Below are 13590 nucleotides of genomic sequence, written 5' to 3' on the forward strand. Positions count from 1 at the left end.
AGACTAATTATTAAAGTAGGCTGGATAGAACGAACAATAGATAAATAGAGTTAATGAAGATATAGAAACTTCTTCTAATGATAGTAACAAGAATTCTTCACCTCTGTTGCTTTTAATGTTATCGCAACCAGGGGAAAAATAGTGGATATCATGTAATTTCCTGTAATTTACTTGAGTACCCAGAGGCTTTGAATGTTTACACCAAGTCTAAGAATATTGTGATAATTTTGGTAGTTTAACATAAGAAATTCTGCTTGATATCCTGCTCATCTGTGTAAAGCATTTTACAGATACTGACGATTTTAACAGAGCCAGCTGTCAGGATTCCTAGGGTTGTTAATTGTTAAAACGTTTTTGAATCATTTAATTAACATACTTGTTTTGTTTCCTTTTAGGATGGTGCAGACATTACAAATACACAGACAGAGCAGACCTCAGTTCCTCTTCTTTTTGCCTGTACAGCAAGTGCCAAAACAGTCGTGGCCTCTCCTTTACTGCATCTTAGTAATTTAACTCATGATATTTTGCATGCAATTATAGATCTTGATTCACCTCCTCACCCTGATTCTCATAATAACAAGGTATGTTGTGATATTACTGTATTGTTTGTTTGAATGAGCTTAAAATCTGAAGTGAAAAATATGATTACATGGAGATTATCTATGTAAAATGGGAGTACAATGACTTTGTGGTAGGCTTATACAATGTCTGATCATTTACTGTAACTAAACATTATTTAAAAAACTATTTTATTTAAAAAAACTATTTATAAAAATAGTGTGTGTGTATGTGTGTGTGTATATATATATACACACACACACACACACACACACACACACACACACACACACACACACACACACACACACGTCCTTGAACACAATTTTATAAACCTTTGACGTCTCAGGGAAGACAAAGCAGCCATCACTGTATGCAACTGCAGACTACAGAAATATTACACACTGATCATGGTGGTCGGGGCAGAGTTGTCTCTGTATGTGCAGCCTACAGCAGTGAGAAGGGGGGAAGGTAGGTGTGTGTGTGTCAGTGGGAAGGAAGATGTGTTTAAAGAGACCGGGGACATCCAGTGGGGGTAGGCAGAGAGGCAGTGGAGGGGGTAACATGGAGAGAACTGTTGCCAGGTAGTGACCAGTTGGACAGGGAGGTTGCAATGTGTAGATTAATGTATCTCGCAAATTTCTGAGAAATGCATGTTCAGGGTGTGCCCCCTATTCCCAGAGATCAGGCAGGGTCATGTATTTTACAGTCATAATTACCCAGCTTGCCTAATCTCCTTTATGCTTGTATTGCAAAACACATTTTGGTATATCAATGTTTAGGTTTATTAATCAATATATAACATTTCCAGTGGTCCATAATCCACTCCTCATATTTATGCTAAATATAATTTATTAGAGTACTTGAAGAAATACTGCACCTCTTCATCAGAACATGTTTAGGATACACAGTTTTAATGTACATTATTACCGTATATTCAACTGATAATATGCATCAGTCAGGCATGGTAAATGGATCATTGGAAATGTCAGTTTATTGCTACTTGTGTGATTCCATGGCACAAAATGTGAATAGATGTGGTTTTCGCCACACTTAAAAAGCAGTCTTTCCGTTAGCAGTGAGTGACCACCTGAAAATAACTGCAGAATCATTGAGGTTACATAAACAATTTGACTTTGCTGTACTTACACCTATTTTTCCAAAGGTATTGGCATTGTATTGTGAAAACCATTGATTTTGTATTAGTCAGAGATAACTTTATATTTTTAATTGTATTTTACAGATCTATGTTATGCATACCTTGGCTGCATCATTATCTGCTTGTATATATCAGTGCCTTTGTGGAGGGCAAGCCAACAGGTATATTTGTGATCCAAAGTTCTGTAGTCTTCTGAAAGGAGCAGTCTACTGTATTGTATTTGCTTTTGTCTTGTTTTAAGCTCATTAGATATTAATGTACTGCAAGAAATGTTCTAAATAATGTCTTTTACTACACACTTTGTAAAATATTGTAAATCTATATATCTTTTTAATATTCTGTGCCATTTCCCAGCAGCTTGTATTGTTGCTCCTAATTTAAAACTATAATGCATACACCTTGAAAGAAATATGTGCTCTATTTTCTTTTGTGTAATGAAGACATGCAGTATTTACATTGATTTTGTGGTATGTATTAGTTTTGTGGAGAATTTTAAAAGTTGTAGCTTTTAAACCACTATTATTTTGTATATCCAGGAATGTCATATTTTAAACGAACTTCCTCGTCCAACCACTAAGAACTGCTTCAATTCTAGAATGATATACTTATAGTAGCTAAACAGTGTTCACACAAATAAATCACATTGGCAGAACTATTTGAAACACATCCCTAGTTAGTTGCAGATTTTTAGCAGAAACAATACAGTAAAAATAATAAATTAAAAAAAAATTAGCTCCAAATTTCCAGGCTGACTTTCCAGTGGGCTAACACCTAGTGTCAGCCCAGTCCTGATATTCTTTTAAATTTATGGTGCACAACAAGGTATTCTTTCAATTATAATAGGATTGTCAACCATTTTTTACTATATCGTGTGACCTCTGTTAGAACCAGTGGCAGCTGGTGAAGTTCTAAGATGGTTAAAGGGACACCATAGTCACCAGAACAACTACAGCTTATTGAATTTGTTCTGGTGAGTAGAATCATTACCTTCAGGCTTTTTGCTGTAAACACTGTATTTTCAGAGAAAATGCAGTGTTCACATTACAGCCTAGTGATAACTTCACTGGTCACTCCTCAGATGGCTGTTAGAGATCTTTCCTGTGTCATGGCTGCCTAAAATGCATCCAAACATTCAGTATCTCCTCCCTCTGCATGCAGACACTGAACTTTCCTCATAGAGATTCATTGATTCAATTAATCTGTATGAGGAGATGCTGATTGGCCAGGGCTGTGTTTGAATCATGCTGGCTCTGCCCCTGATCTGCCTCTTTGTCAGTCTCAGCCAATCCTACAGGGAAGCATTATGATTGGATCAGGCCACCACTTCTGATGATGTCAGCAGACTGCTTTTTTTTCCTGAGTCTAACAGCATGCAGAGATACAGCTTCTGGCTGCTTGAATACAGTAAGATTTGTACTATATTTATGGAGGCATGAGGGGCCTGGGGGGGCTAGATGGTGTTAACACTATAGGGTCAGGAATACATGTTTGTGTTCCTGACCCTATAGGGATCCTTTAAGTGCTTCCCCTCCAATACTTCCCCCTCCAATTGGTGGAAATATTTCCCCCTCCAAGAATTTTGCAGATATATAGTACAGAGAGCTGAGCATAATACAGATATGCTCCTACAATAAAACAAGCTGCGCACAACTGAAAGAAATCTATAAATTACAAAGAGTTGAGTATTATACTGAGATAGCTATACAAGTGGTCCTCACTTAACGACCTACCTGTTTTATGATGGCTCACACGACCAGCTCTCTAGCATGGGGATTCAAGGGATTTCCCAAGTTAGAGAGCTGGTCTATGTTCAGAGAATTTCCCCCAAACATAGATTAGAGAGCTTCCCTTAATTTCTTATTTCCTGCTACAGATTGCAGGAGACTCGACTGTGATTAAAGAGCACAAGATAAGAACTTCTAATGTAAACACAAAGTGCTGTAAAAATTAAACCTTTTTCAGAGGTGTGGTTAGGGCTGCATAAAAAAGTATTTTATCTGCTAAATTGGAAGATAGATGAGAAATTAAACTACAGGATCATGATTTTTAATCCAAAACCACATTAAGCTGAAATTGTTGTGGTGCTTAGATTATCACATTACAGATGTTTTCCGCTCCATTCCTCAGCATTGATCTAATACAGACAATACAATTTACAGCCTTAATACAATAAGCGACCATAGTTTTTGTGAACTCTATAATTTTTTTTTTTTAATTTTTTTTTTTTAATTTTTTTTTTTTTAACAGTTCCTCCTTGCAAGCCAACCCATTCACAGGCATGGCATACCAAAGTGTGCTGCTTATCCATAGGCAACCAATTAGAACAACCAGCTTGGATGAAGCCGTGACACCAAATACCTCTCCTACTCATTGGCCAGGTAATGCAATCCTTAAGTTATATTTAAAAAAAAAAAAAAAAAAAAGTGAAAATTATAAACCATTCTGCCTACACACACACACACACACACACACACACATATATATATATATATATATATATATATATAAAATTCAGCCGATGGTTCTGATTAAAGTGACATAACAGGTAAGCATTTTAAACCCACCTCAAGATCAAAATGTTTAGTAATCAGACATCAGTTCGACTGTTCTTTTTTTTATAACATCCAGCTTGCTTGAAGGTCTGCAAATTGCTGAGACTTCTTAGGCATATCACTACTGTGCATCAAGTGTTCTTGGGATACCTGAATCATCGGAAAGCTATACAAATCTGTTCAGCATGTGGTCAGACCTAAATTTCAACTTTTAATACAGCTATGACTTCATGAGAAATTGGGCAACTATTTGAGAAAAGCTACTTTCTGGTTGTTGTATACACTGTGGGCATGTAGGTGCCATCTGTTACAATGGCGTATATATTATCTGTGGGCCAAATTGGATTACACATTTTATGCATATGTGAATTTGTGTTGGCAAAAGACAACCAAAAAAGATCCTCAAATGTCTTTACAGCTATTAAGTGCAAGTGTGTACCATATAAAAAAAAATCGTTTTTAACTTGAATATGCTCTTTGTTAGTTTTTCTTTTTTTACTTTAGATTGTTAATATAGGAAAAGTAAAAAAAAAAAAAAGAGAACCTACTTGTTAGTGTCCAGCAACAGAGCAATCTCCTCAGAAATGGCAGTGTTTTACATTGTTATACAATAAAAAAAGTGCTATGTGCACAAAAAGGTGTTTAAAGTGCTGCTTCACTAAATGAAATTAAACCACAGCTACTACACTATTGTGTAGGGTATTGGCTACAACAACTTCTGGTGTAGTATTCAGTTATTCGAGCAGTAATAGTTTAAATCTGATCTAAAATCCGTTTCTGATTGAGAAATCCCATATGTTGGACAAAATGCGTTTCGGACCTTATTACAAGCCTGTGGACATCTACAACTGTTTATTTTTTTTTGTATATTTTAACAGTTTTAATTATATTAAATGTATCTACTTTGAAAATGCAAATCCTTTCCTAGCTTATCTGAATGTTTTACATTGTCTAAGTAACCGCATCTATGCACCACAACCAGTATATTAAGATGGTAATGGTTGTGGTGCTTGTATGGTGCATTTTACATTAATGTGTGTTTTGCCATCTGCTTTATGTCAGCTGTTTTTTTTTGTTTTTTTTTTTCTATCCCTCTTTTTCCATGGAGTTATAATTTGATTATTAATTAGCTGATATATATTTGTAAGTAAAATTAATTTGTGTGTATTTGGTCTTTGAAATGGATTATTCTTTTCCTTTTGGTTTAAACCCCTTTATAAACCTAAATATTATTCTTTCTTTCCCATACACCCTTTTCCTGAAAACATGCTGGTTTATACTGTTGTGTTATACTAAGGCAGGCAATGTACTCTATTACCCTACAGGGATAAGTGCTTTGATTCGCTTGCTGAATTCTGCTGGAGAAGAAGCCCAACCTGGACTTACAATCCTTTTGTGTGAGATTCTCACAGCCGTTTATCTAAGTCTTTTCATCCACGGCCTTGCTACGCACTCTAGCCAAGAGTTATTCTGCATTGTTGCCCATCCTTTGAGCGATAAAATGTGGTCTGCAGTCTTTGGTGGGGGTGCAAGAATCGCAGGAAGGGGGCAGATGCCTGTTAAAGCGGTAACAGGTAGGTGTAATTTGAACATGGGTGTGACATTAATGCTGTCATTATGAGAATATTACTTTACTATTTTATGTTTTTTTTAAACGTACATATTAAATTAGATTATTAAAATGTTGCACTGATATTCCAACATGCTCTGTTTCCTAAAGGTGCAGCCTATTATCATAGAAGTCTACAGATTAATGGGGGTTTAGCATGAGTTCTTGAAACTCACAAGACAGATTGGCATTGCTAGTGGCAGATAGGTTTGTAATGTATTGCACACGTAGTTCCAACATTTTTTTATTTAATTTGTGGAAATATTTCCCTTTGTAGTTTTTTCTATTATTTTTGCATATATTTTTGTGTTCATTTTCATAAATTTGACTATTGACAATTAAGTACTGGTTAGCTGTTTTCTATGTAAATTGGGAATTGGTATATTAGCAATGTTGAGTAATTATTTTATGATTTGCTGTATGGATTTTATGTTTGAATCTTCATACTTTTTTTGTATTTAAAGCAGAATTGCATGTATTAAGACAGATTAACAAGATTACTGAAGGAAGTGTAATCTGTGCGGGTTCTTCTTCGTTTTTCATTGTGCGGGTTCTTGTTCATTTTTTTTTTTTTTTTTTTTTTTTTTATCAAAATCATATTTAATACCCATTAAACTAAGACAGAGAATCTAAACTGAAGTTAATAAGAAATAAAAATCTGGTTAATAAATTAACAGTTATTCACTAATGTGAGAATTCAAACTGAATTTAATATATTTGGTCAAAGTAGTTGAACTGGACGCATAGCTCACTTGGAGATTTTTCCGGATTTAGCTATTTTATCCTAAAAAAAATTTAAGTTCACTTTGTATTCTCACCTTTGAAAAACCTTTATAGTGCCTTCTAAAATTTCCTTTAGATGTTTACATCCGTTTAAAGCTACAATCTTAGAACATTAATATATTATTTATATAGTTAAATGTGTTCCTTTGTCCTTATAGATAAAAGCTTCCACCTTTCTTAAATAAAAAAAAATACTTTAAACTTACCTGTTATCTACCACCAGACAGTCTCCTCAGCGCAGATGCTCAATCTTCTCTGTAGTCTTAAGTGCTGATGATCCCAGTTCACTCCAACGTTCTCATATTCCCTCGTATTGGGGACAGGGCATATGGTGCATTGCAGCATTTGACATAGTCTGCCAACTGGATACTTCTGACAGGAAATCATTGAATCAAATACTTCTCTTTGAGAAGCATTAACAGTATCGAGCATTATTATTTTTAGTGTGATGATGCTGAATGCTCAATTTTCAAAGGTCTTCACATTCAGAGGAAGTACCTCTAGTATAAACATTCCTGTTTCTCTGAAGTGGCAGTGTTGCATTTGATTAAAAGAAAAAACCTTAAAGGGTCTAAAAAAATCCAAAAACAAAAAACTTTTTAATATATTAAAGTGCTGTTGGCGCTTAACATGTCCCTTAATTATGTTCAGAGCTTTATTTTCCAGCAGCCACTTGCCACCTGTGAGTTCTGTTTTTGAACTGTTTAACGCAGATTATTTATCTGTGTAGTGTTATGTATTAATGTATTGTTGTTGTTGTTGTTAAAGCTCTTGAATTCACTTACCATAAACCACGGTTTATTGGATTTAATCATCATCACACAACGTTGTTTGCAGTTCACAATTGCTTTGTTATGCTAAGAAATAGGAAGTCTTTAACATAAAGGGACCCACCACTCCCCAAATACAAAATAAATCTAAATCACTATTTAGTAGTTGTACCCAAAATGAAAACATGCATGCATGTAAACTTGCTTTTTATTTCCATTGGGGTTTGGGGGATGCATCTAAAAACAGCTTACAAAACATGCAGTTCTCCTGTCTGCAGACTTATAACCCAGCCCAGAGTTTCTGTGCCTCTCCATTTACAGACTTCCCAATGCAGCTCATTTAGATGTATTTGCAAGGCAGGTGTTGACTCTTTGGTTTAGCTCCACTGGGCTAACCAACTAGGTAACAGGGCGTGTTATCTGCTTGACAGCCGTGGTGGTAACAAGGTTCATTTATAAGTGTCCATTTCTAATTAAATGTGCACTTCTTAAAAATGTTGAATAAAAGGAACATACTCTAAGTGTTTTAGGGGTCTGCAGTGCCCCTTTAAGGCAGTGTCTGCACTATAACCATTTTATCTCATTGAATTGGATGTAGTCCCTGAAGTCCTTTGGCACTGTCCCTTCATTTAGTGCTAAATTATTTTCAAGAAGTTAAACACTAAATAAGGGTCTCTGACACACATCCACTGGAGGCATGGCTAAGGAACAGATTGCGCACTTGCTTCTAGCCATATCAATTCATACCAGCAATAGGTGCTGTGATAAGCTGAAAGCAGACAATTGACACTCTCAGCCAATCAGTTGTCAAGTACTTAAAGCTATTGCTTCCTCGTTAGCCCAAGCACCACCGAGTGGATGGTCTGCAGAAGTCCCTCATTTAGTATTAAAACAGTTTAATGATGATTGGAAGGACAACCCCAGGGAACTCCAGACACTATAGCTGCTTAAATGAGAGTAAGTAGTTGGTGCCTACAGTATCCCTTTTAAAAGCTTCTCACTAGCTCCCTATTCTTGTTTTGGGTATTTTCTTTCCCTCTCCAAACTGCACATAGAGTGTGACACAGAACTGAGGCTCTGTGTCCTCCCCTTACTAGACCACTACAAAGTCTTACTTACGTGTTGCCTGCAGTGGTGTTAATCATTCAATACTGCTTTAAGTACAAAATATTTTTGAAAAAAAACAAAACAGCATGTTAGTCTTAAGGAGATTTTGAATGACCCAGTGTCAGTGTCATACCTGTAAACTTTGTAAACATCCCGTTCTGGATTTCCTCCCCCTTTACTTTTCCTGTGGGAACTGAAAGGGATGAGTGTACCCCAGAATGTGGTGAGACTGGGGGCGGGCATATGGAGATGACCGCAGAATATTTGTAGCTACTATCACTTCCTGTGACGCCCAATATTACCTTAAAATGTGGCATAGCTGTCAAGTTCCCAGGTATTGTGACTGTAGTTTACTTTACTGCTCTTGTAAGTCCCTTTTTTTGCCCCCATGTGCATTGAATGTTTTCTCTCTTTGTTTTGGCAGGAAAATACTTTTCTATTCCTAGCCCACATCAGGTAGTTGTGTTCTCCATGGAATGTGTTGGCTTTTCCAAAGCCCTAACTGCCATCAGTACTCATAGCTCTCCCATTCCTGAAGGCAAGATGCTAGATTTTAGTTAAAGGCCATCAAATTGAACGTGCACACTTCTGATTTTGCATTACTAAGACGATAGGCCAATCTAAAGAGTGATTTCAGTTTTTTTTTTTGTTTTTTTTAAGCTGCTTTAATTTATTTATTTATTTTTGTCTATGGATTTCTAAATGTTGGGCAAAAAAACATCTTGCAGTCACAATTTTTGAGCATTTCTCTTTAATCAACACTTTGTATTGCTAAAACATTTTGGAAGCAAATAAATTACACAAACTATTAGAAATCCATTTTCTTATATTCAGTGTTTTCTTCGATTTTACAAGTGTGTTTTGACTTTTTTCCTGCTTTCTTTTTGAAAATTGTGTTTGTGTTTAATGTAACCTGTTAACCTTACAAAATATTCTTATTTTTTTGTTTCTTTTGGTGCTTGCTTTTGACAACTCATCTAAGTTTTTCCTCTGCTTAGTGTTGCTTTACTGACTGCTCCAGCAACGCACGGCTAAGTTTGTTTATCTTCATTGTTCTTGTTTTGAAATGAAAAGTATTCCAAATCACCTGTATTTTCCTAGGTATCATTGAAGACTATTAAATTAAAAACAATTTAACTGCAAGCAAAAAGCCCAATACATTTAAAACAGACAAATTGATTTGATTAATCTTGACTGTGACTGTTTATAGATTTCAGATTAAATAGACGAATAAGGTTGCAAGCCTTATATAGGAAACATGAACGCAGACCACAAATCAAAATGTTAGATGTAATTGTAGTTTATGCAATGTACCATTTTAGTGCCTGCTATTACTTCCAGTGGTTGCGTCTTATGCATATAATTTTCATGAATGAGATACAGCGTGCAAGTCAGTTTATGAATGTGTATGCTTTTGTATGTATCCAAAAGCAATATCAGCCCTTAAAGTTAGTGCTGTATATGTTTTCATAAACATCTAGTACTGTAATGTAAGTGTTTAATGCATATTAAAGCACACCAACCAACATTATTGGGTTGGCCAGGAGTGGTCATTCCAAGAAAATGTATCTTCTATATAATATATGGAGATGTGGGTGAATGCAGTAGTGCAAAGACCAGACTTTATATACTTGAAGAAAGGTCTGTGATCTTCAGTTTAATCCAACAATGCACCAAAAATATAAACTAAGAACCACAAGCACAGACTAAAACTAGTGTAAGAACGCATTCACATATGATTCATCACACGTGAATATTAGCGTTAACATTAACTCACTGTGACAACACAATGGCATCCTAAAGGTAGACCTCATTTAGATTTTTATTTGCATGGTGTGTATGCAACAGATAACTGGATTTTGAAAATCAGTGAAATGAAATTGCTGAAATCGGTCATTTCACTTATTTCTATAACACTTTTGCTGAGAAAATAGTAATATTCTCACAATTATTGTTTAATTTTGTTTGTGAAATGATGTGATGGCAGTATGAGCTTGGTTACATCCTTAAATCTTAATAAAAAGTCAGATGCAGAGTTAGTAGATAGAAATGTATTTTGCTGTTTGACTTTTTTACTTTTCTTAACTACTCTGTATTATGTCCAGTCTTTGACATGTGATATACAATGTCCATTACCAAGTTTTAAAGTATAACTGTAGTGGAATTTTTATTTATGCTCTTTTGAAAAGGCATACAATTTCATCTACAAGTTGTACTAGCAAATGTATAGATTGGGAATTTAAAAAAAAAAAACCCTATTTAAAAATAGTTTTTTCTCCCAGCTCTGTCATTGCATCGGCAGACAATGAAGGGATACGGATACAGGTTACATAGAAACATAGAATGTGACGGCAGATCAGAACCATTCGGCCCATCTAGTCTGCCCAATTTTCGAAATACTTTCTTTATTCTAGCTGTCCCTAGCCTTATCTTATAGTTAGGATAGCCTTATGCCTATCCCACGCATGCTTAAACTCCTTTACTGTGTTAACCTCTACCACTTCAGCTGGAAGGCTATTCCATGCGTCTACTACCCTCCCAGTAAAGTAATACTTCCTGATATTATTTTTAAACCTTTGTCCCTCTAATTTAAGACTATGTCCTCTTGTTGTGGTAGAGGTTCAAGAGTGGAGCTTCCATGAGCCACCTACTCTGCATGGACGACATCAAAATTTAATGCGAAGAGTGAGTTGGACATTGTCTTACTGATCCACTTAACTAGTCTATACAACAAGGACATAGGAATGTCATTCAGACTAGATAAGTGCTGGTAAGTGATAACAAAAAGAGGGAAGAAGATCCGGGCAGAAGGAGTTTAAATACCAGAAGGTAAAATCGGAGATATAGAAAACAACTACAAGTACCTGTGTGTAACACAAGTACACGGCAGCTATGAGGAAGTGGTAAGGAGGGATAGCAAAATAGTACCTCTAGAGAGTCTGCTAGGTTCTGAAGTCCCATGGCAAGAACAAGATCCAAACCATTAACACATCGGTTTATCAGATACCCAGCTGGAATAATAACCTGGTCAAGAGAAGACCTGGTCACCATGGATGTCAAACCCTGGAAACTATATATCACGAAGATGGCTCCCAAAGATGAACTGCTAAGGGAATGCCTGAGACAACAACATATAGAGGATGTAGAAAAAGAGGCTCCGTGGCAAGACAAAACCTCTCCATGAGGTGTACCTCTGGCAGATAGTGGATCTGGCTTACATTAGGAAATCCTATCTAGCAACTTAGGAACAGGCAGTTTCACCAGATCAGTAGAAGTGGGAGTCTACCACACAAGACTCAAGGTGCAGACTGTGCAAAGAGGCCTCTGAGAAAATCCAGCCCATTTTTGCCGGGTGCAAGATGTTTGAAGGGACAACATATATTGACAGGCACAAACAAATTGCTGGACTTGTGTACTGAAATATCTGCACAGAATATGAATTAGACCTGCCTAACAAACTGTAGTTTTGACTGGGCTAAGATCCTGTGGGACTTTTAGATACAGACAGACAAGTATTGGCCAACCAACCTGACATTGTGGTGGTAGACAATGAACGAAAGACTGCAGTGGTGGTGGATGTGGCAATACCAAGTGGCTATAACATCAAGAAAAGGGAACTTGGAAAGGTGGACTTATACCAAGGACTGAAAAGGGAGCTAGAAAGAATTTGGAAAGTGAATAGTAATCCCAGTTGTGATTGGAGCACCCCAGGTTTGGGGAGTGGCTTCAGCAGATTTCAAGGTGGGACATCTGAGATCGCTGTCCAGAAGAGTGCCGTTCTAGGAACAGCCAAGAAACTGTTAAAAACCCTCAGACTTACAGGCATCTGGTAGAGGACCCTAGAATGAGGAATACACAAAAAATAAAAAATAAAAGAGAAACCTTGTGCCTAGATAAATAAATTATACATGTAGGTAATCAGTCACTTATGTGTATGCCCCCTCCCAACTAAAACATTGTTCTCTTTACCAACATTTCTTAACTTCACATGACACTTTGAGTTATGCATGTGCATGTCAGTTTGCACGTTTTTAAAATGAAATTGGTAAAAATAGAATGCATTGCATTGCAGCTTAAGTATTTACGTCTTACAAGAAGGTAAGTTGTTTCCATTTGGTAATTTTTGGGGAAGGGATTTAATGCTAACCTGAATAATATGGAATTTGAAGAGCAATGCTTATACTTTCATATTACAACAAAAACTTATGAAGTAGCCTACCTATTATTGTAATATGCATTCATACGACCATTGGTGTAGCCCATATTTAAGAATGTTAAGTATCAAAGTAGCAGAGTACCAGGATGATTGCACTCATAACTCTATCTTGGAGAAGCTACAATAAATGAATGGAGGGAATTTGGTTACAATTATGGCTATTAGAGTTAACTATGTCCTCAACTTCATGGGTATTACTCTCCTGTAACATTCACCTCTGGTTGGCCTGCACTTCCCCTGCAATATTCTTTTATTTGCCTTACTTGGAAGCACTTCCCCCTGCAGGGCAAACCTTTTCTGTAATGCCGACATATTGGCTTCATTGACAGCACTCCGTTCCTATACTCCCTACCCGGCAACAGCCAAATTGGATTGTGGGGTTACCATGGCTACCACAGCACAGGCACCGTGGTTCCTATGCATTGAGAGCACAAGAACCATTTGCCCTCCCTTTGTCAGTGCTGTAGCATAGTCTATTCCAAAGAATTTACTGACAGGGTGGAGAAACGTTAAGTGGTTTTCTCACAATTTATACATTGGCTAGAAAACCTGCGAACACAGTGTAAAGATGAATGTTATGTGCTTTTTAAATTACATTTCAACATTTCAGTTCACACATCCGAATGCCATTTGAATGCTTTTCACATTTGGCGAATAAACCTTAAAGATTTTTAAGTAAGATTTCCTATGACATTACTTGTTGCAAATTGAACATTGGAACATTGGATTTGTTTTAAAGCAATGAGTAGTGGTAAGGTTGGCAAACAGTTTGCAGACGTTTGGTAAAAATTTGAGAATTTTGCCAACTCTGCATTTTTATATAGTTTTTGTAAGTT

General features: G+C 36.3%; 1 protein-coding gene across 2 annotated transcripts in view; it reads left to right on the top strand.

Moving 5' to 3' along the window:
• DMXL1 (Dmx like 1) overlaps nucleotides 1-13590 on the top strand; it is a 129108-nt gene that overhangs the window by 93455 nt on the left and 22063 nt on the right. The window contains exons 25-29 of one of the 2 annotated variants that reach the window (XM_063454118.1): nucleotides 396-581; nucleotides 1802-1878; nucleotides 3965-4095; nucleotides 5595-5843; nucleotides 8963-9130. In XM_063454118.1, coding sequence (XP_063310188.1) covers nucleotides 396-581; nucleotides 1802-1878; nucleotides 3965-4095; nucleotides 5595-5843; nucleotides 8963-9099 — 780 coding nt within the window. In that variant the 3' untranslated portion in view covers nucleotides 9100-9130. Of the gene's footprint in view, nucleotides 1-395; nucleotides 582-1801; nucleotides 1879-3964; nucleotides 4096-5594; nucleotides 5844-8962; nucleotides 9131-13590 lie in introns of those variants that run through there. The other variant, XM_063454117.1, reaches the window with a different exon arrangement.

This window comes from Pelobates fuscus, chromosome 5 (assembly GCF_036172605.1).
Source record: "Pelobates fuscus isolate aPelFus1 chromosome 5, aPelFus1.pri, whole genome shotgun sequence".
Lineage (NCBI taxonomy): Eukaryota > Metazoa > Chordata > Amphibia > Anura > Pelobatidae > Pelobates > Pelobates fuscus.